The following is a 23,258-nucleotide window of genomic DNA, read 5'->3' as shown; positions in this document are numbered from 1 at the left end:
AAAAATACAAAAATGAGGACTCCTGAATTTTTATAAACTCTGTGCCACTCTATCATCTATCTATCTATCTATCAATCAATCAATCAATCAATCAGTCATCTTTTAGAGTTCTTTTTTTCCCCCATCATGATAACTGTACTCTCTAATCCCCATCCCTTATTTCCCCCATCCTCCCACCCACCTCCACTCTGGTAACCATCAGTTTGTTCTCTATAGTTAAGAGTCTGATTCTTGTAATTTGCTTCTTAAATTATTTCTTGTATGGACTTTGGTTCTCCCCCTTGATTTTAAGTAATTTGAATCAGAGGAACCAAATTTTCCTTCCATTTATTTTCTTTCCCATTCCTCTCTCTTCCTCTCTCTAAATCTATAGTTCTGGGAGAACATAAAGTTCTGGCTCACTTTGAGCTGTGGCATGAGGTTGAGGCTATTCCTATTACAGGGCATTGCTGTGGCGCTCAGTATCGTGTCCATGAAACATCTGAAGGTAACCCTGGACCAACTGCAAGCATATAGTGCTATACTCACTGACAAGAACTCATCATCCATCCTCAAACTGATGAAGGTGATGGCATTCCTGGGAGCTCTGCCAACCTCCCACACAAAGCCTTCCAAGGCATCCCTGTCACCCCAGACTCCCCACTTCTCTGAGGTGTGCTGACCCACCTATGAATGTTTCTATTTCCCTCTGGCCAACTGTGGGGAAGTTTCATCCTCTTGTCCCTTTCCCGTGCTCCTTTATGCCGTGAATCAGGCCCTGGTATCACCAGCTGCACCACCTTCCTCCAAGCTGTTCACCATTCCACAGCCCCATCTTCCCTTCCGTGTCATGCAGGCAATCCATTCCTCTCTGAACCTCCATTTCCCCATCAGCCAAGGAGGATAAGATGAAGAGAAGGCAAGTTTCCCCCTTCCCCCTACAGGAACATCAGCAAAGGGAATGGGGGCTGGTCTGTAACATCATCTACTTAAGCTATAGCAAGATTATTTCAGAGAGCAAGGGAGCCATCTTCATGCATTTAGATGACATCCTGGCCATTGTCCTGCAACACTACCGCAACTGTATTGTAGAAAAGGTACTTCCTGCCTTCTCCACTTCTCCAGTGTCCCATCCCTGCCTTTTTTGGCCCTTCCCCTCCAAGAAAATGATGCCTGGCCTTGAATGGAACTCGGGGGTGGGGCAATCACAGTTGTTTCAGGGGAGGTAAGAGGGAGCCCCGAATACTTTTTTTGCCTTTGCCATTTGTTCAGAGCATATATCCCTAGGGTAGGAAAAGAAACCTTTCTCATTCCCTATTCATTTACCATCCAACTAGACATCCTTCGGAAGAACTTATTTGGTAAAAAGACAATAACTTAAGAGACATGGAAGCTTTGGGAGCTTTGCTTTCCTAAGCTGCCCTCAGAAGGAAGATGCAGGGTTTTAGCCTAAGGAAGCCTTAGCACCTCATCTCCCAGATTTTGTGTAGGTAGTTTTCCCTTGCCCTAGGATCATTCCTACCTTGGAAATCTCTGAGTATACTGGTTGGTTCAGGATAAGAACCTGAAGCTGGAGTACCTGGATGCCCTGACCAAGCTAATAAACATCTTGAGCAGCCAGCCCATGGCCTTTCAATTCAAGTTCCCTCAGAAAATAGAAATTGTAACCTTTATGATGGTAAGTACAACTCAGGAGGATGGAGGTAGAAATGCACAGAGGAGGGAGGATGGGTCCTCATTCATGGAAACCATTGGCAGTGCTCCTAGACTAGGCCTGGGGGATAAAAGTCCAGATTTTCTGGTTGTTTTTTCCTACCTTATTGCTCCCTTTCCCATTCTCAAGGTAGGGGTAAGTGCCGTGGGGAAGGTATGGTTGGGAGTAGGAGAGATGTGCTATCCTTCAGAGTCTTTGGAAGTCTCTGAAAATTCTAGGTCCCAGTTTCCTGTGAATACAGCTTGGGTGGGAGGAGGGGGAGGAAGGCAAGAAAGATATATTCACATCCTCTTGTTCTCTGGGGTGGGGGATTGGGGTGGGTGTGTTACAGGAGTTAATCAGGGAGGAGCCATTGAATTCCATCTCCAGTTCCATTAGGCAGAGGGCAATGAACTTCATCACTAACTTCAGGTAACAATGTTCCAGCCATTCTGTCCTCCTTCCTCTGACTGGATTTCAGTTCTTTATTCCCTGATCTATCCCCACCTTATTTTCTGCTCTGCTTTTAGTATGGGGGCCCCAGGCAGTTGTAGACATCTGTTGGACAATGTATGCCACCTCTTTTTACCAAGATTTTTTGGATGGGATTTTTGGAGCATGTGGCAGAGACCACCTCTCCCATCTTCCATAGGCACTTGCTGTTGTTTCTGGTCCAGTCTTTCTTCTGCTCACAGGGATGTCCCTGACTAAACACCTCCATCTCCATCACTGACTGCCTCCCCCATTCCCTCAAAATATCCGGGGAACCAAACAGTAATATATCATCCCCAAATATTAGTATCCTTTTCTGTAATAGTTCCTCTTTCCCTTTATCCCTTTCTTTCCATATTCCTGGCATTTAAAAACTTTTCTTACTGTTTCCTCCTTTTCTTCTTTTGGTTACCTTTTCTTTTGGTATCTTCTTTCTCCCACCTCTCCCTCTGTCTCCACCACCTCTCTCTTATTTTCCTCAGCTGTTATTCCTGGCCATTACTCTCTGGTTACATTTTTGCTCCTTCCTCCTGGATCTTAGGAAGCTCCATCCCCTCACAGAGGTGGAAGAAAGAACAGAGCTACTCCAAACGTGCTTTCAGAGTGTGCTATGCCTGCCATCCACAGAGGATTTGCAGAAGGAGGCATCCAGTTCCCAGGAAGCCCAGGCCACTGAAGTAATTAACTCTTTGATGTTTGTCTCTTTGTTTTTATTTTTTACTTTTGAGAGGATGAGAAGTATAAGTTCAGCAGTTATATGTAAGGACCTCTTTGATAAAAACATGATAATCATCAGAGATTACTAGGTCATATAGTCTGAACACTACTCATGAGAAGTACTTCCTTCTTGAGAGCACTCATTGATTGCCACTGTCACCACTTTAATATTCTGGCCCAGATGCAGACACTCAATTCTTTACCTTTTACTGTTGTACAATTGAAACCAGACTGGAAGGTTTCAAACGTGATTTTACTAAAGGCCCATGGGTAAATAAGTTCAGAGAGTCAGCAAGAGAGCTGAGTCCATTTCCCACAGGGTCTGTAGTGTTTCCTTGAAGGAAGGAAGAGGGATTAAGTTTTCCAATTTGAATTTATATGTTTAGTTCCTAGGAATTCTTTCATGTTCTCTGATTACTCCTTTATTTTTACTGATTGTTCTTGTTTTACTGATACCACAATCTCCTGCTTCTTTTTTTTTGAGGATATTAATAAGAATTTTTAAAAATAAAGGTTTCTATTACTTACTGAATTAGTTTGGTTTTCTTTAGGACCATTTGGTCTGTTTGTTTAGTTGGGCCTTTTCATCAGATGTCTGGTGGTCCTTCTTTGTCAGTTCATATTTATTTATGTTAGGAAGGAAGGACTGGTACATACAGAGAAAGCTGAGGTTGGTTTCCTATGCTTGTACCCCCATGAGGCCTTATTCAGTGTAGCTCTGGTTAGAGAGGGAAGGTTTTGACAGGATTTCCCCATGTTTGGGGCAAGCTGGGATCTCCCCATCCACTAGGACAAACCGTGTATCAAGCAGATATTTGTGCTCTGCTGAAAACAACAGAAAAATTTCTTCAAGTTAGTAATGGACAAGTGGCACTTGAAATGTTAGGGGGAAACTTGCGGAGCAGAACTTCCCAAGGAAGGCTTCCTGGGAGAGCTGGAGCACTGAGCTAAGTTTAGAAGGAGGGGTGGGACTGATATCTCAGCAAGTCTTTGAGATGTCTCTTTTCTCCCTCAGGATTTGCTCATGGAGACCCTTCAATCCCTCCTAAGGCTAATGGAGACACTTATTGTTGAGATGCCTTCTCAGATCCAGTACTGTTTGGAGGTCAGTGGGAAGGAGCCCCTGAATTTGGTGTATTGGTTTTCTAGGGCTGCCATAACAAAGTACCACAACTGAGTAGCTTCAAACAACAGAAATATATTCTTTCACAGTTGTAAAGGCTGGAAGTCCAAAATCAAGGTATCAGCAGGGTTGGTTTCTACTGGAGGCTCTGAGGGACAACCTGTTCCATGCATCCCTCCTAGCTTTTGGTGATTCCTGGTGGCCCATGGTGTCCCTTGGTTTATAGACCTACTGTTGCAATCTCTGCCTCCATTTTCACAGGGCATTTGTGGGGTGCAGGAGGATATGTGTGTGTGTGTGTGTGTGTGTGTGTGTGTGTATGTTTCTCTGTCTTTTCTTCTTAATAAGGACAGGAGTCATAAGATTAGGGCCTATCCAAATCCAAATCCAATATGCACTCACCTTTACTTGAGTTCATCTGCCAGTGACTATTTTCCAAACAAGGTCACATTCTGATGTTCTGGGTGCACATGAATTTGGGGGGGACTCTATCAACGCAGTACAGTTGGGAATAGAACAGCAGAACAGTGGGGGGAAAAGTAAGAGGTCTGAGGATGAAGGTTGGATTCAGACCTTTTAGGGAAAGGATAACCAGAGCTAGGATCCAGATAACATTGGTCTGCTCTTTGGAGGATATCTTTTCCTTCTTCTTTCTTCCCCTTCAGTCATTGCTGTGGTCATCTTTCTCAGCTCCCTCTGCTCCCTCATGGGAGCTAAAGGTTAAAAGCATGGGCTCTTGACTGCCATACGCTGCAATTCCAGATTCTGATTCTGCTCTTAACAGTATAGCCTTGGGGAATTATTTAAATTCCATCTGCCTCAGTTTTCTCCTGGAAAATGAGATGACAGTAGTTAACATAGTCATTTTGATAACTGAATGAGATAATGTTTACAAAGTGCTTGGCTCATCTGCTCATTTAAAATTTGTTTGTCTTTTGATATCATGTTTTCACTCATATGTGGAATTTGAGAAACTTAACAGAGGACCATGGGGGAAGGAATGGGGGAAAAATAGTTTCAAACAGAGAGGAAGACAAACCAGAAGAGACTCTTAAATACAGAGAACAAACTGAAGGTTGATGGGGGGAATAGGGGAGTGGGGCAAATGGGTGATGGGCATTGAGGAGGGCATTTGTTGGGATGAGCAGTGGGCCAAGAGCACACTGTATACACTGTATGTTAGCTAACTTGACAATAAATTATATTTAAAAAATAAAAATAAAAAATAAAATTTGTCTTTTAATTGATTTGATTTACTTTATACTATTGTCATCATATTTTGGCCTTCTCCTAATATCCTGTTCCCCAGCTACCACATGAGGTTCAAAATTTCTTTGTAGTTTCTTTTGTTGTCAAAATATAGATCACTAAGGAATATAGTCAGACTATTGTGCTCAAAAGCTACTTGAAATAATTATTTTCTATATGATTATATTATCAAATTGGGATAATTTAAACTTGTTTGTGTTAAATTTTAGGGCTTCCTTTCTTTTATTTAATTGAAGAGAATAAAACTTAAAACTTTATAATGTTTCATGCAAAGAATTCTTGCTCCTACTCTGATTTTCTTAACCTCATTCCCACTTATCCCCTGTAGATAACCATTTTTAATGGCTTCTGGTTTGACCTTCCTGTCTTTCTTATTGTGAAAATAAGCAAACCTGTGTTTATGATATATTATTATTATTTTCCTGCCTTTCTTGTGCTGTAGGTAGCACATTTTATCCACTGCTCTGGATCTTACTTTTTTCTCTTATCCACAATCAGTTCACAGATACAGTCCTTATTTTCTTTGTGGTTTTATACATTGTGTGGATGTACTATAATTTACTCAACCAGTTCCCTATGGATGGACATTGGGCTGTTTCCAATCATTTTGCTGTTAGTTTTCTTCTTTTTAAAAAAATTTTAAATGATTATTTATTTTTGAGACACACACACACAGACACACACACAGACACACACACACACACACACACACACACACACACACACACACAGAATGCGAGAGGGGGAAAGGCAGAGAGAGAGGGAGACACAGAATCTGAAGCAGGCTCCAAGCTCTGAGCTGTCAGCACAGAGCCCAACATGGGACTGGAACTTGTGAACTGAGAACATGACCTGAGCCTGACCTGAGCCAAAGTGGGATGCTTAAACGCCTGAGCCACCCAGGCGCCCTACTGCTAGTTTTCTTCTTAACTTTATTTTGCAATGATTGTTGATTCATTGGAAGTAGGAAAAAATAGTACATATAGTCCCTTGAATGCTTTACCTTGCTTCCCCTAATGGTGACATCGTATATAACAGTAATAACTATCAAAACCAGGGAATTGTCGGTATATTACTGCTTGACTACAGACTTTACTCAGTTTTGGCCAGTTTTTACACATACTTATTTGTGTGTTCTATGAGATTTGATCTCACGTATAAATTGTGAAACCACCACCACCACCATCATGATATACGATGTTCCCTCACTAAAAGAAACTCTTGTACTGACGCTTTATAGTCACATCTTCTCCCGCTTTGTCCCTGTTCCCTGGAAACCATTAATCTGTTTTCCATCTCTGTAATTTTGTCATTTTGAGGATGTTAAGCACATGGAATCAAATAGTATATAAAATTTTATGAGATTGCCTTCTTTCATTTAGCTTAATGCTCTTAAGATCCTTTAAGTTGTTGTCTGCATCATTAGTTTATTCCTTTTTATTGCTGAGTAGTATTCCGTGGTATGGATACTAGAGTTTGTTTAGCCGTTCACCCATTGAAAGACATTTGGGTAGTTTCCAGTTTTTGACAATTATGAAAAAAACTCCTGTAAATATTCATGTACAGTCTTTTGTGTGAATATACATTTTCACTGTTTGGGATAAATATTCCAGAGTGTAATTGCTGAGTCATGGTGAGTACATGTTTAGTCTTATCCGAAAATTACCAAACTATTTCTCAGAGTGACTGAACCATTTTATGTTTTTACCAACAATGTATGAGATGTCTAGTTTCTTCCCATCCTTGCTGGAAAATAAAATCCTTGGTATAATTTTTAAATTTTACCTCACTGTGGTTTTAATTTATGTTTCCCTTATGGCTAATGATGTTGAACATATTTTCATGTGCATATTTGCTATATACATCTTTGGTGAAATGTCAGTTCATGTCTTTTGCCCATTTTCTAATGGGATTGTTTTCTTACTGTTGAGTTTTGAGAGTTGTTTATATATTTTAGATAAAAGTCCCTTGTCATATCTATGGTTTGCTATGTGTAGCTTGTCTTTTCATTCTCTTGACAGGGTCTTTCACAGAGCAAAAATTCTAAATTTAAAAAAAAATTTTTTTAACGTTTATTTATTTTTGAGACAGAGAGAGACAGAGCATGAATGGGGGAGGGGCAGAGAGAGAGGGAGACACAGAATTGGAAGCAGGCTCCAGGCTCTGAGCCATCAGCCCAGAGCCCATCGCAGGGCTCGAACTCACGGACCGTGAGATCGTGACCTGAGCCAAGTCGGACGCTTAACCAACTGAGCCACCCAGGCGCCCCCAAAAATTCTAAATTTTGATGAAGTCCATTTTATATTTTTTTCTCTGTGGAATCATGACTGGTGTCATGTCTAAGAACTAGGTCATGAATATTTTCTTCCATGTTTTCTTCTAACAGCTTTTTAGTTTTACATTTTACTTTAAATCTATGATCCATTTTGAATTAATTTTTGTATAATGTATGAGCTTTAGGTTGAAGTTAAATTTTTTTGCACATGAAAGTTCAGTTCTTCTAATGCTATCCTTTATATATTGAATTGCCTTTACATGTTTGTCACAATCAATTGGCCATATTTGCATAGATCTATTTCTGGACTCTGTATTCTGTTCTATTAACTTCTGTGTCTATTCCTTTACCAATACCACATTGTCTTGATTAATCTATCTTCAGAGTAAGTCTTAAAATTGTATAATGTAATTTCTCTTTCTTCTTTTTACCTTTGCATATTAATTTAGAATCAACTTGTCTATATCTATAAAACATCCTGCTGGATTTTTATAGAGTTGCATTACATCTATAGATTCATTGGGAAAAATGGAAAGCTTTACTATGTTGAGTCTTCTAATCCATGAACATGTTATGTCTCTTTATTTATTAGATCTTCTTTTTCATTCACTAGCATTTTGTAGTTTTCAGCATGAAGAACCTGTATATACCTAAGTATTTCATTCTGAGGAGATACTGTAATTGCAACTATTTAAAATTTTTAGTTTTCAATTGTTCATTGTTAACATGTAGAAATTCAGTTGAGTTTTGAATACTGACTTGTATTCTAGAACTTTTTTGGTATATGGATTCCTTGGAGTTCTCTATGTAGAAATCATCTTGTTTATAAATAGGCACAATTTTATTTCTTCATTTCAAATCTTATACCTTTTGTTTCACTTTCATGCCTTATTGCACTAGCTAGGACTTCCAGTATGACATTGAATAGGAGTGCTAAGAGTAGACATCCTTGCCTTATTCCTAGTCTTGGTGGGAAGGCATTCAGTTATACACTACTAAGTATGATATTTGCTATAGATTTTTTTGTAGGTGCCATTTATGAGGTTAGGAAGTTTGCTTCTGTTCCTAGTTTGCTGAAAAATTTTAGTATGAATAGATGCTGAATTCTGTGAAATTCTCTTTCTGTATCAATTGATATGATCATGTTGATTTTCTTCTTTAGACTATTAATATAGAAGATTAGATTGATTTTCAAGTGTTGAAGCAGTCTTGTGTTCCCAGAATAAATTGCATTTTGTCATGGTGTATTTTTTTTTTGTATTTTGTTGGATTTAATTTGCTAATATTTTGTTGAGAATTTTTGCATCTATGTTCCTGAGGGACAGACTTATGGTTTTCCTTTTTTGTTGTCTTTGTCTGATTTTGTTATCAATTTAAGATTGGCCTCATAAAATGAGCTAGGTAGTGCATCTTCTTCTATCTTATGGAAGAGACTATGTATAATCTATGTTATTTCCTTTTTAAGTATTTGGTAGAATTCACCATTGAAAACATCTTGACTTAGAGATTTCTTTTTTGGGGAAGTATTTAAACTATGCATTCAATTTAAAAAATAGTTTTGGACTATTCAGGTTATCTGTTTCATTTTTGGGAGTTTTAGTTTTTGAAAAATTGGTCCATTTCCATTTCATCTAAATTATTGAATTTATGTGAGAGTTGTTTGTAATATTCTCTTATTATGCTCTTAATGTGAACTTTCTTTCATTATTGTGCCTTTTCTCTTTTTACTTCTGTCCATCTTTCTAGAAGTTTATCAGTTTTATTGCCCTCCTTGAAGAACCACTTTTTTTTTCATTTTTTCTCTATTAATTTTCTTCATATCTTTATGTTTTTGTTTACGATTTTATTCTTTGATGCTATTATCTGTAGTATTTTCTTCCTTCTGTTAGCTTTGAATTTATTTCACTTTATCTAGGTTTTTTTAAAGTAGAAACTTAGATTTTTAATTTGAAACCTTTCTCCTTTTGATTTTATTTTAACTTAGTATAGTTATCATACATTGTTATAATAGTTTCAGGTATACAATATAGTGATTCACTTCTATATGTTACTCAGTTCTCATCAAGAGAAGTATACTCTTAATTCCCTTCACTTGTTTCACCCATCCCCCCACTCACCTCTCCTCTGGTGTGCATCTGTTTGTTCTCTATAGCTAAGAGTCTGTTATTTGGTTTATCTCTCTTTTTTCCTTTGCTCATTTTGTTTCTTAAAGTCCACGTATGAGTGAAATCATATGGTATTTACCTTTCTCTGACTGACTTAATTTGGTTAGTATTATACACTCTAGATCATCCATGTTGTTGCAAATAGCAAGATTTCATTCTTTTTTACAGCTGAATAATATTTCATTGTGTGTGTGTGTGTATATACATATACATATACATATACACGTACATTTTCTATATCCACTCATCTATTGATGGACACTTGGACTATGTCCATAATTTGGCTATTGTAAATAATACTGTAATAAATACAAGGGTGTATATATCCTTTTGCATTAGTGTTTTTGTAATTTGGGGGTAAATACCCAGTTGTAATTACTGAATTGTAGGTTAGTTCTAGTTTCAGTTTTTTGAGGAATCTTCATATTGTTTCCCACAGTGGCTACCTCCATTTGCATTCCTACCAACAGTACTTGAGAGTTCCTTTCTTCACCAACACTTGTTGTCTCTAGTCTTTTTTTTTAATTTTTAAAAATATGTATTTATTTTTGAGAGAGAGAGAATGAGCAGGTGAGAGGCAGAGAGAGGGAGACATAGAATCCGAAGCAGGCTTCAGGCCCCGAGCTGTCAGCATAGAGCCGATGAGTGTCCCAAGTTGGACACTTAACTGACTGAGCCACCCAGGCACCCCTTGTCTTTTTGATTTGAGTCATTTTGACAGGTATGAGGTAATATCTCATTGTAGTTTTAAGTTGCATTTCACTAATGATGAGTGATTTGAGCATCTTTTCATGTGTCTGTTGGCCATCTGCATGTTTTCTTTGGGGAAATGTCTGTTCATGTCTTCTGCCCAGTTTTCATTGGATGATTTGTTTTTTGTATGTATCAAGTTGTATAAGTTCTTTATAAATTTTGGAGACTAACCTTTTATCAGATATGTAATTTGCAAATGTCTTCTCCCATTCCACAAGTTGCCTTTTAGTTTTGTTGATTGTTTCCTTTGCTGTGGAGAAGGTTGTTTTGTTTTTTGTTTTTGTTTTGTTTTGTTTTGCTTTGTTTTGTTTTGTTGGTATAGTCCCAATAGTTTAATTTTGCTTCGGTTTCCATGCCTCAGGAGACATATCTAGAAAAATATTGTAATAGCTGACGTCAGAGACATTACTACTAGTACTCTCTTCTAGGATTTTTATGATTCAGGTCTCACATTTAGGTCCTTAACCCATTTTGAGTTTATTTTTATATATGGTATAAGAAAGTGGTCCAGTTTCATTCTTTTCCACATTGCTCTCCAGTTTTCCCAATACCATTTGTTGAAAAGACTATCTTTTCCCTATTGCATATTCTTTTCTCCTTCATCAAAGATTAATTAACTGTATAATTGTGGGCTTATCTCTGGGCTTTCTATTCTCTTTTGTTGATCTATGTGTCTATTTTTGTGCCTGTACCATACTGTTTTGATAACTACAGCTTTGTAGTATAACTTGAAATCTGAAATTAAGATACTTCAATTTTTATTTTTATTTTTCAAGCATGCTTTGGCTATTTGGCATCTTTTGTGGTTTGATATAAATTTCAGGATTCTTTGTTTTAGTTCTGTGAAAAATGCTGTTAGTGTTTGATAGGGATTGCATTAAATCTATAGATTGCTTTGAGTAGTATGGACATTTTAACAATGTTGGTTCTTCCAATACATAAGCATAGAATATCTTTCCATATGTTTGTGTTGTTTTTAATTTCTTTAATCTGTATTTTATAGTTTTCAGAGTACAGGTCTTTTACCTCCTTGGATAAGTTTATTCTTCGGTATTTTATTATTTTTGGTGCAATTGTAAATGTGAGTTTTTCTTAATTTCTCCTTCTGATGCTTCATTGTTAGTGTATAGAAATGCAATGGATTTCTGTACATTGATTTTGTATTCTGCAGCCTTACTGGATTCATTTATCAGTTCTAGTAGGGTTTTTTTTTTTTGGTAGAGTCTTAAGGGTTTTCTATATACAGTATCATGTCATCTGCAAATAGTGAAACTTTTATTTCTTCCTTATCAGTTTGGATGCCTTTTATTCCTTTTTTTTTTTTGTCTGATTGTTGTGATTATGACATCTAGTAGTTATGTTGAATGAAAGTGGTGAGAGCAGACATCCTTGTCTTGTTTCTGATGTTAAGGGAAAACTCCTAGTTTTTTACCATTGCATATGATGTTAGCCGTGGGTATTTCAATTATGGTCTTTATTATGTTGACATATGTTCCCTCTAAACCTACTTTGTTGAAGGTTTTTGTCATGAATGGATGTTATACTCTGTCAAATGCTTTGTCTGCATCTATTGAAATGATCATATGGTTTTTATCCTTTTTCTTGTTGATGTGATGTATCACACTGATTAATTTGCAAATATTGGGAGTAAGCATTGTTGAAGTCTCCCCTCCCACCACCATCATATCTAAGTCAGTCTCCCAAAGAGCCTGAACAGCTGCAGAAGCTTTTCACCAGAGGTTTGAGCTTTGAAACAGCTGATGAGTGTCTGAGGAGCCATTTTGAGCATTGGGAACACTTATGGACTGTGTGGTAAGGAGAGGCCCAAACACCAAGAGCTCCAGAAGCTTTGGGTTTGTCACATATGCCACTGTGGAAGAGGTGGATGCAGCCATGAATGTGAGGCCACACAAGGTGGATGGAAGAGTTGTAGAACCAAAGAAGGCTGTCTCAAGAGAAGATTCTCAAAGACCTGGTGCCCACTTAACTGTGAAAAAGATTTTTGTGGGTGGCATTAAAGAAGACACTGAAGAACATCATCTAAGAGATTATTTTGAACAGTATCGGAAAATTGAAGTGATTGAAATCATGACTGACTGAAGCAGTGGCAAAGAGAGAGGCTTTGCTTTTGTAACGTTTGATGACCATGACCCTGTAGACAAGATTGTCATTCAAAAATACCATATTGTGAATGGCCACAACTGTGAAGTAAGGGAAGCTCTATCTAAGCAAGAGGTGGCTAGTGCTTCATCCAGCCAAAGAGGTCAGAGTAGTTCTGGAAACTTTGGTGGTGGTTGTGGAGGTGGTTTTGGTGGGAATGACAACGTTATGGGTGAGGTGGCTTTGGTGGCAGTTGAGGTGGTGGTGGATATGGTGGCAGTGGGGATGGCTATAATGGATTTGGTAATGATGGAAGCAACTTTGGAGGTGGTGGAAGCTATAATGATTTTGGCAATTGCAACAATCAATCTTCAACTTTTGGACCCATGAAAGGAGGAAGTTTTGGAGGCAGAAGCTCTGGCCCCTGTGGTGGTGGAGGCCAATACTTTGCCAAACCACAAAACCAAGGTGGCTATGGTGGTTCCAGCAGCACCGGTAGCTATGATAGTGGCAGAAGGTTTTAATTACTTCCAGAAAACAAAGCTTAGCAGGAGAGGAGAGCCAGAGAAGTGACAAGGAAGCTACAAGTTACAACAGATTTGTGAACTCAGCCAAACATAGTGATGGCAGGGCCTAGCTGCTATAAAGCAGACATGCTTTAGACAAATTCATGTGTATGGACAAAAAACTCAAGGACTGTATTTGTGACTAATAACAGGTTATCTTAGTTTCTGTTCTGTGGAAAGTAAAAGGATTCAAAACAAAGGGTTTTAATGTAGATTTTTTTTTGTACTCATGCTGCTGATTGCTAAATGTAATTGTCTGATCATGATGCTGAATAAATGTGTCTTATTGAAAACATGTTTTTGCAAATATTGAACCATCCTTGCATCATGGGACTAAATCCCACTTGATCATAGTGAATGATTTTTTTCAATGTATTGCTGGATTCAGTTTGCTAATATTTGTTGAGGATCTTTGCATCTATATTCAGAGATACTGGCCTGTAGTTTTTTTTTTTTTGTTTTTTTTTTTGTAGTGGTTTTGGTATCTGTAATGCTGGCCTCATGTAATAAATTTGGAAATTTTCCTTTCTCTTCTATTTTTTGGAATATTTTCTTTAAATGTTTGGTAGAATTCACCTGTGAGGCCATTTGGCCTGGACTTTCATTTGTTAGGGGTTTTTGATTACTGATTCAATATCATTGCTGGTAATCAGTCTGTTCAAATTTTCTGTTTCTTCCTGATTCAGTTTTGGGAGTTACATGTTTCTAGGACTTTATCCATTTCTTCTAAGGTGTCCAATTTGTTGGCATATAATTTTTCATAATATTCTTTTATAGTCCTTTGTATTTCTGTGGTGTTGGTTGTTATTTCTCCTCTGATTTTGTTTGAGTTCTCTCTCTTAAAAATTTTTTTCCTCAAAAAACTAAAAATAGAAATACCCTATGATCTAACAATTGCACTATTAGTTTTTTACCCAAAGGATACAAAAATATACAGATTCGAAGGGGTACGTGCACCCCAATGTTTATAGCAGCATTATCAACAGTAGCCAAACTATGGAGAGAGCCCAAATTTCCATCAATTGATGAACGGATAAAGAAGATGTGGTGTACACACACACACACACACACACACACACACACACACTGGAATATTACTCAACCATCAAAAAGAATGAAATTTTGCCATTTGCAAAGACATGGATGGACCTTGAATGTATTATGCTAAGTGAAATAAGTCAATCAGGTAAAGACAACTAGCATATGATTTCACTTGTGTGTAATATCAGAAACAACACAGATGAACACGTGGAAAGGAGGGAAGAGAGAAGAGGGAAACAAACCACAAAGACTCTTTTTTAAAAAAGATTTTTTTAATGTGTTTTTTGAGAGAGACAGAGACAGAATGCGAGTGGGTTAGGGGCAGAGAGAGGGAGACATAGAATCCGAAGTGGATTCCAGGCTCTGAGCTGTCAGCACAGAGCCCAACATGGGGCTTGAACTCATGAGCTGTGAGATCATGACCTGAGCCGAAGTCAGATGGTCAACCGACTGAGCCACCCAGGCGCTCCTAAGAGACTCTTAATGATAGAGAACAAACTGAGGGTTGATGGAGGGAGGTGGGTAGAAGATGGGCTAGATGGGTGATGGGTATTAAGGAGGGCACTTGTGCTGATCAAAAAGGACTTAAATAACATAACAGAAAGTGAATTTAGAATAATAGTCATAAAATTAATCGCTGGGCTTGAAAACAGTATACAGGACAGCAGAGAATCTCTTGCTACAGAGATCAAGGGACTAAGGAACAGTCACGAGGAGCTGAAAAACGCTTTAAACGAAATGCATAACAAAATGGAAACCACCACAGCTCGGCTTGAAGAGGCAGAGGAGAGAATAGGTGAACTAGAAGATAAAGTTATGGAAAAAGAGGAAGCTGAGAAAAAGAGAGATAAAAAAATCCAGGAGTATGAGGGGAAAATTAGAGAACTAAGTGATACACTAAAAAGAAATAATATACGCATAATTGGTATCCCAGAGGAGGAAGAGAGAGGGAAAGGTGCTGAAGGGGTACTTGAAGAAATCATAGCTGAGAACTTCCCTGAACTGGGGAAGGAAAAAGGCATTGAAATCCAAGAGGCACAGAGAACTCCCTTCAGACGTAACTTGAATCGATCTTCTGCACGACATATCATAGTGAAACTGGCAAAATACAAGGATAAAGAGAAAATTCTGAAAGCAGCAAGGGGTAAACGTGCCTTCACATATAAAGGGAGACCTATAAGACTCGTGACTGATCTCTCTTTTGAAACTTGGCAGGCCAGAAAGAATTGGCACGAGATTTTCAGGGTGCTAGACAGAAAAAATATGCAGCCAAGAATCCTTTATCCAGCAAGTCTGTCATTTAGAATAGAAGGAGAGATAAAGGTCTTCCCAAACAAACAAAAACTGAAGGAATTTGTCACCACTAAACCAGCCCTACAAGAGATCCTAAGGGGGATCCTTTGAGACAAAGTCCCAGAGACATCACTATAAGCATAAAACATACAGACATCACAATGACTCTAAACCCGTATCTTTCTATAATAACACTGAATGTAAATGGATTAAATGCGCCAACCAAAAGACATAGGGTATCAGAATGGATAAAAAAACAAGACCCATCTATTTGGTGTCTACAAGAGACTCATTTTAGACCTGAGGACACCTTTAGATTGAGAGTGAGGGGATGGAGAACTATTTATCATGCGACTGGAAGCCAAAAGAAAGCTGGAGTAGCCATACTTATATCAGACAAACTAGACTTTAAATTAAAGGCTGTAACAAGAGATGAAGAAGGACATTATATAATAGTTACAGGGTCTATCCATCAGGAAGAGCTAACAATTATCAATGTCTATGCACCGAATACCGGAGCCCCCAAATATATAAAACAATTACTCATAAACATAAGCAACCTTATTGATAAGAATGTGGTAATTTCAGGGGACTTTAATACACCACTTACAGAAATGGATAGCTCATCTAGACACACGGTCAATAAAGAAACAAGGGCCCTGAATGAGACATTGGATCAGATGGACTTGACAGATATATTTAGAACTCTGCATCCCAAAGCAACAGAATATACTTTCTTCTCGAGTGCACATGGAACATTCTCCAAGATAGATCACATACTGGGTCACAAAACAGCCCTTCATAAGTTTACAAGAATTGAAATTATACCATGCTTACTTTCAGACCACAATGCTATGAAGCTTGAAATCAACCACAGAAAAAAGTCTGGAAAACCTCCAAAAGCATGGAGGTTAAAGAACACCCTACTAGCGAATGAGTGGGTCAACCAGACAATTAGAGAAGAAATTAAAAAATATATGGAAACAAATGAAAATGAAAATACAACAATCCAAACGCTTTGGGACGCAGCAAAGGCAGTCCTGAGAGGAAAATACATTGCAATCCAGGCCTATCTCAAGAAACAAGAAAAATCCCAAATACAAAATCTAACAGCACACCTAAAGGAACTAGAAGCAGAACAGCAAAGGCAGCCTAAGCCCAGCAGAAGAAGAGAAATAATAAAGATTAGAGCAGAAATAAACAATATAGAAACTAAAAAAACTGTAGAGCAGATCAACGAAACCAAGAGTTGTTTTTTTGAAAAAATAAACAAAATTGACAAACCTCTAGCCAGGCTTCTCAAAAAGAAAAGGGAGATGACCCAAATAGATAAAATCATGAATGAAAATGGAATTATTACAACCAATCCCTCAGAGATACAAGCAGTTATCAGGGAATACTATGAAAAATTATATGCCAACAAACTGGACAACCTGGAAGAAATGGACAAATTCCTGAACACCCACACTCTTCCAAAACTCAATCAGGAGGAAATAGAAACCTTGAACAGACCCATAACCAGCGAAGAAATTGAATCGGTTATCAAAAATCTCCCAACAAATAAGAGTCCAGGACCAGATGGCTTCCCAGGGGAGTTCTACCAGACATTTAAAGCAGAGATAATACCTATCCTTCTCAAGCTATTCCAAGAAATAGAAAGGGAAGGAACACTTCCAGACTCATTCTATGAAGCCAGTATTACTTTGATTCCTAAACCAGACAGAGACCCAGTAAAAAAAGAGAACTACAGGCCAATATCCCTGATGAATATGGATGCAAAAATTCTCAATAAGATACTAGCAAATCGAATTCAACGGCATATAAAAAGAATTATTCACCATGATCAAGTGGGATTCATTCCTGGGATGCAGGGCTGGTTCAACATTCACAAATCAATCAACGTGATACATCACATTAACAAAAAAAGAGAGAAGAACCATATGATCCTGTCAATCGATGCAGAAAAGGCCTTCGACAAAATCCAGCACCCTTTCTTAATAAAAACCCTTGAGAAAGTCGGGATAGAAGGAACATACTTAAAGATCATAAAAGCCATTTATGAAAAGCCCACAGCTAACATCATCCTCAACGGGGAAAAACTGAAAGCTTTTTCCCTGAGATCAGGAACACGACAAGGATGCCCACTCTCACCGCTGCTGTTTAACATAGTGCTGGAAGTTCTAGCATCAGCAATCAGACAACAAAAGGAAATCAAAGGCATCAAAATTGGCAAAGATGAAGTCAAGCTTTCGCTTTTTGCAGATGACATGATATTATACATGGAAAATCCGATAGACTCCACCAAAAGTCTGCTAGAACTGATACAGGAATTCAGCAAAGTTGCAGGATACAAAATCAATGTACAGAAATCAGTTGCATTCTTATACACTAACAATGAAGCAACAGAAAAACAAATAAAGAAACTGATCCCTTTCACAATTGCACCAAGAAGCATAAAATACCTAGGAATAAATCTAACCAAAGATGTAAAGGATCTGTATGCTGAAAACTATAGAAAGCTTATGAAGGAAATTGAAGAAGATTTAAAGAAATGGAAAGACATTCCCTGCTCATGGATTGGAAAAATAAATATTGTCAAAATGTCAATACTACCCAAAGCTATCTACACATTCAATGCAATCCCAATCAAAATTGCACCAGCATTCTTCTCGAAACTAGAACAAGCAATCCTAAAATTCATATGGAACCACAAAAGGCCCCGAATAGCCAAAGGAATTTTGAAGAAGAAGACCAAAGCAGGAGGCATCACAATCCCAGACTTTAGCCTCTACTACAAAGCTGTCATCATCAAGACAGCATGGTATTGGCACCAAAACAGACACATAGACCAATGGAATAGAATAGAAACCCCAGAACTAGACCCACAAACGTATGGCCAACTCATCTTTGACAAAGCAGGAAAGAACATCCAATGGAAAAAAGACAGCCTCTTTAACAAATGGTGCTGGGAGAACTGGACAGCAACATGCAGAAGGTTGAAACTAGACCACTTTCTCACACCATTCACAAAAATAAACTCAAAATGGATAAAGGACCTAAATGTGAGACAGGAAACCATCCAAACCTTAGAGGAGAAAGCAGGAAAAGACCTCTCTGACCTCAGCCGTAGCAATCTCTTACTCGACACATCCCCAAAGGCAAGGGAATTAAAAGCAAAAGTGAATTACTGGGACCTTATGAAGATAAAAAGCTTCTGCACAGCAAAGGAAACAACCAACAAAACTCAAAGGCAACCAACGGAATGGGAAAAGATATTCTCAAATGACATATCGGACAAAGGGCTAGTATCCAAAATCTATAAAGAGCTCACCAAACTCCACACCCGAAAAACAAATAACCCAGTGAAGAAATGGGCAGAAAACATGAATAGACACTTCTCTCAAGAAGACATCCGGATGGCCAACAGGCACATGAAAAGATGTTCAGCGTCGCTCCTTATCAGGGAAATACAAATCAAAACCACACTCAGGTATCACCTCACGCCAGTCAGAGTGGCCAAAATGAACAAATCAGGAGACTATAGATGCTGGAGAGGATGTGGAGAAATGGGAACCCTCTTGCACTGTTGGTGGGAATGCAAATTGGTGCAGCCGCTCTGGAAAGCAGTGTGGAGGTTCCTCAAAAAATTAAAAATAGACCTACCCTATGACCCAGCAATAGCACTGCTAGGAATTTATCCAAGGGATACAGGAGCACTGATGCATAGGGCCACTTGTACCCCAATGTTCATAGCAGCACTCTCAACAATAGCCAAATTATGGAAAGAGCCTAAATGTCCATCAACTGATGAATGGATAAAGAAATTGTGGTTTATATACACAATGGAATGTTACGTGGCAATGAGAAAAAATGAAATATGGCCTTTTGTAGCAACGTGGATGGAACTGGAGAGTGTGATGCTAAGTGAAATAAGCCATACAGAGAAAGACAGATACCATATGGTTTCACTCTTATGTGGATCCTGAGAAACTTAACAGGAACCCATGGGGGAGGGGAAGGAAAAAAAAAAAAAGAGGTTAGAATGGGAGAGAGCCAAAGCATAAGAGACTGTTAAAAACTGAGAACAAACTGAGGGTTGATGGGGGGTGGGAGGGAGGAGAGGGTGGGTGATGGGTATTGAGGAGGGCACCTTTTGGGATGAGCACTGGGTGTTGTATGGAAACCAATTTGTCAATAAATTTCATAAAAAAATAAAAATAAAAAAAAAAGGAGGGCACTTGTTGTGATGAGCACTGTGTGTTATATGTAAGTGATGAATCACTGAATTTTACTCCTGAAACCAACATTGCACTGTATGCTAACTAAAACTTAAATTGAAAAACATTAAAAATTTTTTTTGATGAATCTGGTTAAAAGTTGATCAATTTTGTTGATCTTGTCAAAGAGCTAGATCCTGGTTTCACTGATCTGTTCTACTGTTTGTTTTTTTTTTTTATATTTCATTTATTTCTACTCTAATCTTTATAGTTCCTTCCCTCTACTGGTTTTGGGGTTTGGTTTGTTCTTTTTCTAGCTTATTTAGGTGTAAGGTTAGGTTGTTTATTTGAGATTTTTTTTCTTGCTTCTTGAGGTAGGTCTGTATTGATATAAATTTCCCTCTTAGAATAGTTTTTGCTGCATCCCAAAGATTTTGGGCCATTGTATTTTCATTTTCATTTGTCTCCATGTGTTTGCTGATTTTCTCTGTGATTTCTTGGTTGAATCATTCATTGTTTAGTAGCATGTTATTTAATGTATTTAAATGTATTTGTGCTCTTTCCAGATTTTTTCTTGAGGTTGCATTACAGTCAGAAAAGATGCATGGTATGACTTCAATCTTTTTGAATTTGTTCACGCTTATTTGGTGGCCTAATATGTTATCTATTCTGGGGAATTTTCAATGTGCACTTGAAAAGAATGTGTATTCTTATGTTTTAGGATGGAATGTTCTTCTTAAAAATGTTTATTTATTTTTGAGAGAGAGCATGTGCACAAGCAGGGGAGGGACAGAGAGAAAGGGAGACAGAGGATCCAAGCAGACTCTTCACTGTCAGTGCAGAGCCTGATGTGGGGCTCAAACTCATGAACTGTGAGATCATGACCTGAGCTGAAGTCAGACGCTTAACTGACTGAGCCACCCAAGTGCCCCTGGAATGTTCTGAATACATCTATTAAATCCATCTTGTCCAGTGTGTCATTCAAAGCCATTGTTTCCTTGTTGATTTTGTGTTTGGATGATCTGTTCATTGATATATGTGGGGTGTTAAGGTTCCCTACTATTATTGTATTACTAGTGATTACTTCCTTTATGTTTGTTATTAACAGTTTTATGTATTTGGGTGCTTTCATGTTGGGTGCATGACTATTTACAATTGTTATATCTTCTTGTTGGATTGTCCCCTTTGTGATTATATAGTGTCCTTCTTTGCCTCTTGTTACAATCTTTGTTTTAAAGTCTATTTTGTGCGCACGGGCACGCGCGCACACACACACACACACACACACACACAAAAGAGTTTAATTTGTGCAATATGAGTATGCTACTCTGGCTTTTGTTTCACATCCATTTACATAATAAATGTTTATCCATCTTTTCACTTTCAGTCTGTATCTGCATGTGTCTTTAGGTCTGAAATGAGTCTCAAGCCTCCTATAGGCAGCATGCAGATTGCTCTTGTTTTTTTTTTTTTAATTTTATTTTTAACGTTTATTTATTTTTGAGACAGAGAGTGACACAGCATGAATGGGGGAGGGTCAGAGAGAGAGGGAGACACAGAATCCGAAGCAGGCTCCAGGCTCTGAGCTGTTGGCACAGAGCCTGACGTGGGGCTTGAACTCACAGACCGCGAAATGATGACCTGAGCTAAAGTTGGGCGCCCAACCGACTGAGCCACCCAGGCGCCCCTACTCTTGTTTTTTTAACCTTATATCTTTGATTGGAGCACTTAGTTCATTTATATTCAAAGTAATTATTGATAGTTATGTACTTATTGTCATTTGTTACTTGTTTTATGGTTGTTTTTGTAGTTCTTCTCTGTTCCTTTCTTTTGCTTTCTTCTCTCATAATAAGTTGGCTTTCTTCAGTGGTATACTTGGATTCTTTTCTCCTTATGTTTGCATATCTATTACTGGTTTTTGATTTGTGGTTACCATTAGATTTGTATATAACATCTGCATATAGCAGTCTATATTAAGTTGTTGGTTGCTTAAGTTTGAACCTATTCTTTACTGCTTTCCCCACCATGCTTTAGGTGTATGGTGTCATATTTAGCATCCTTTTATTTTGTGAGTCCCTTGACTGATTTACAGATATACTCTTTTTTTCAAATATACTTATTTTTACAGCTTTTGTGTTTCTTACTTTTCTTGATCTTACTTATGATCTTTCCTTTTCACTCAAAGAGTCTACTTTAACATTTCTTGTGGGGCTGGTTTAGTGGTCATGAATTCCTTTAACTTTTTTTTGTCTGGAAAATGATCTCTCCTTCTATTCTGAATGATAGCCTTGCTGGATAGAGCATTCTTGGCTGCAGATCTTTTCCTCTCAGCATTTTTAATATATCATGCCACTTCCTTCTGGCCTGCAAAGTTTCTGCTGAAAACTACTCTGATAGCTTTATAGGGTTTCCCTTGTATGTTACTTTTCTTGTCTATTGCTGTTTTAAAAATTCTCTCTTTACCACTACTTTTGCCATTTTAATTACTATGTATCTTGGTGTGTACCTCCTTGGGTTGATTTTGTTGAGGGATCTCTGTGCCTCCTTGATCTGGATTTCTGTTTCTTTCCCCGGATTTGGTAAGTTTTCAGCTATTAATTTATTCAAATGAATTTTCTTCCCCCCTTTCTCTCTCTTTTCTTTCTGAGATTACTATAATACAAATGTTATTACATTTGATGTTGTCACTGAGTTCCTTTATTCTATTTTCATTTTATATAATTTTTTTCCCCTCTTACCCATTTGTACTGATTATTTTTCATCATTCTGTCCTCCAGGTCACCAATTTTATTCTGCTTCCCCTAGTCTGCTATTAAATACACTCTAGTGTATTTTTAATTTCATCTATGGTGTTATTCATCTCTAATTACTTCTTTTTTATTTCTTTATGAAAGGTCTCACTGATGTCTTCCACTCTTTTCTCAAGTCTAGTGAGTATCTTTATGAGCATTACTTTAAATTCTCTATCAGGCATATTACCTATCTCCATTTTTCTTTGGTCTCTTTCTGTAATTATGTCCTGTTCTTTAATTTGGGACATATTTTTCTGTCTCCTCATTTGTATATAACTCGCAGTGTCTGTTTCTGTGTTAGGAAAGTCAGCTACATCTCCTGCTCTTGAAAGTAGTAGTCTTGTGAAGAAGAGGTCCTGTAGTGCCCTGAGGTGCAACATCTCCTGTTCACCAGAAACTGGTGCTTCAAGGGTGTCTCCTATGTGTGATGTGTGCACCCGACTATTGTGGCTGAGTCACTCTTGCCTTCAATCCAATCATCTGCAGTGGCTTTCTTTGCTTGTTGAAGGCAGAGTTTGGTCCCTGTGTGGTTAGTGTATCAGTCTGGAGCCAACTTGGGCTTCAGCTGAGTCAGAGCAGACATTTTCCAGAAATACAATAGCACCAAACTGCAAGGCACTTTCCCTGAGTTGTCCCTAAGAAGGTTTTATTGGTGGGCAGGGCCTGTAGTTAGATGGACTAACCATTAGCCCCCAACCCATTGCTGGGATAGTAGTTTGATTGGTGTGTCTGGTTATCTTTCCCTCTTCCTAGGGCAGGAGTCACTTTGGAGTGGTGGTGGTC

General features: G+C 38.1%; 1 protein-coding gene and 1 pseudogene across 11 annotated transcripts in view; both read left to right on the top strand.

Moving 5' to 3' along the window:
* The window catches only part of LOC125169584 (maestro heat-like repeat-containing protein family member 1), a 97,885-nt gene that overhangs the window by 46,463 nt on the left and 28,164 nt on the right, over positions 1-23,258 (top strand). For all 11 annotated transcript variants that reach the window (XM_047865042.1, XM_047865043.1, XM_047865045.1 and 8 more), the window contains 6 exons: positions 443-565; positions 924-1,076; positions 1,535-1,657; positions 2,025-2,104; positions 2,706-2,841; positions 3,897-3,986. In XM_047865042.1, the coding sequence (XP_047720998.1) occupies positions 443-565; positions 924-1,076; positions 1,535-1,657; positions 2,025-2,104; positions 2,706-2,841; positions 3,897-3,986 (705 nt within the window). The remainder of the gene's footprint in view (positions 1-442; positions 566-923; positions 1,077-1,534; positions 1,658-2,024; positions 2,105-2,705; positions 2,842-3,896; positions 3,987-23,258) is intronic.
* LOC125169775 (heterogeneous nuclear ribonucleoprotein A1-like) lies at positions 11,824-13,475 on the top strand (annotated as a pseudogene).

Source organism: Prionailurus viverrinus, chromosome B4 (genome assembly GCF_022837055.1).
Source record: "Prionailurus viverrinus isolate Anna chromosome B4, UM_Priviv_1.0, whole genome shotgun sequence".
In the NCBI taxonomy this organism is placed as follows: domain Eukaryota; kingdom Metazoa; phylum Chordata; class Mammalia; order Carnivora; family Felidae; genus Prionailurus; species Prionailurus viverrinus.
The sequence above is the reverse complement of the archived record's forward strand: the minus strand, read 5'-3'. Positions and strand labels throughout refer to the sequence as shown.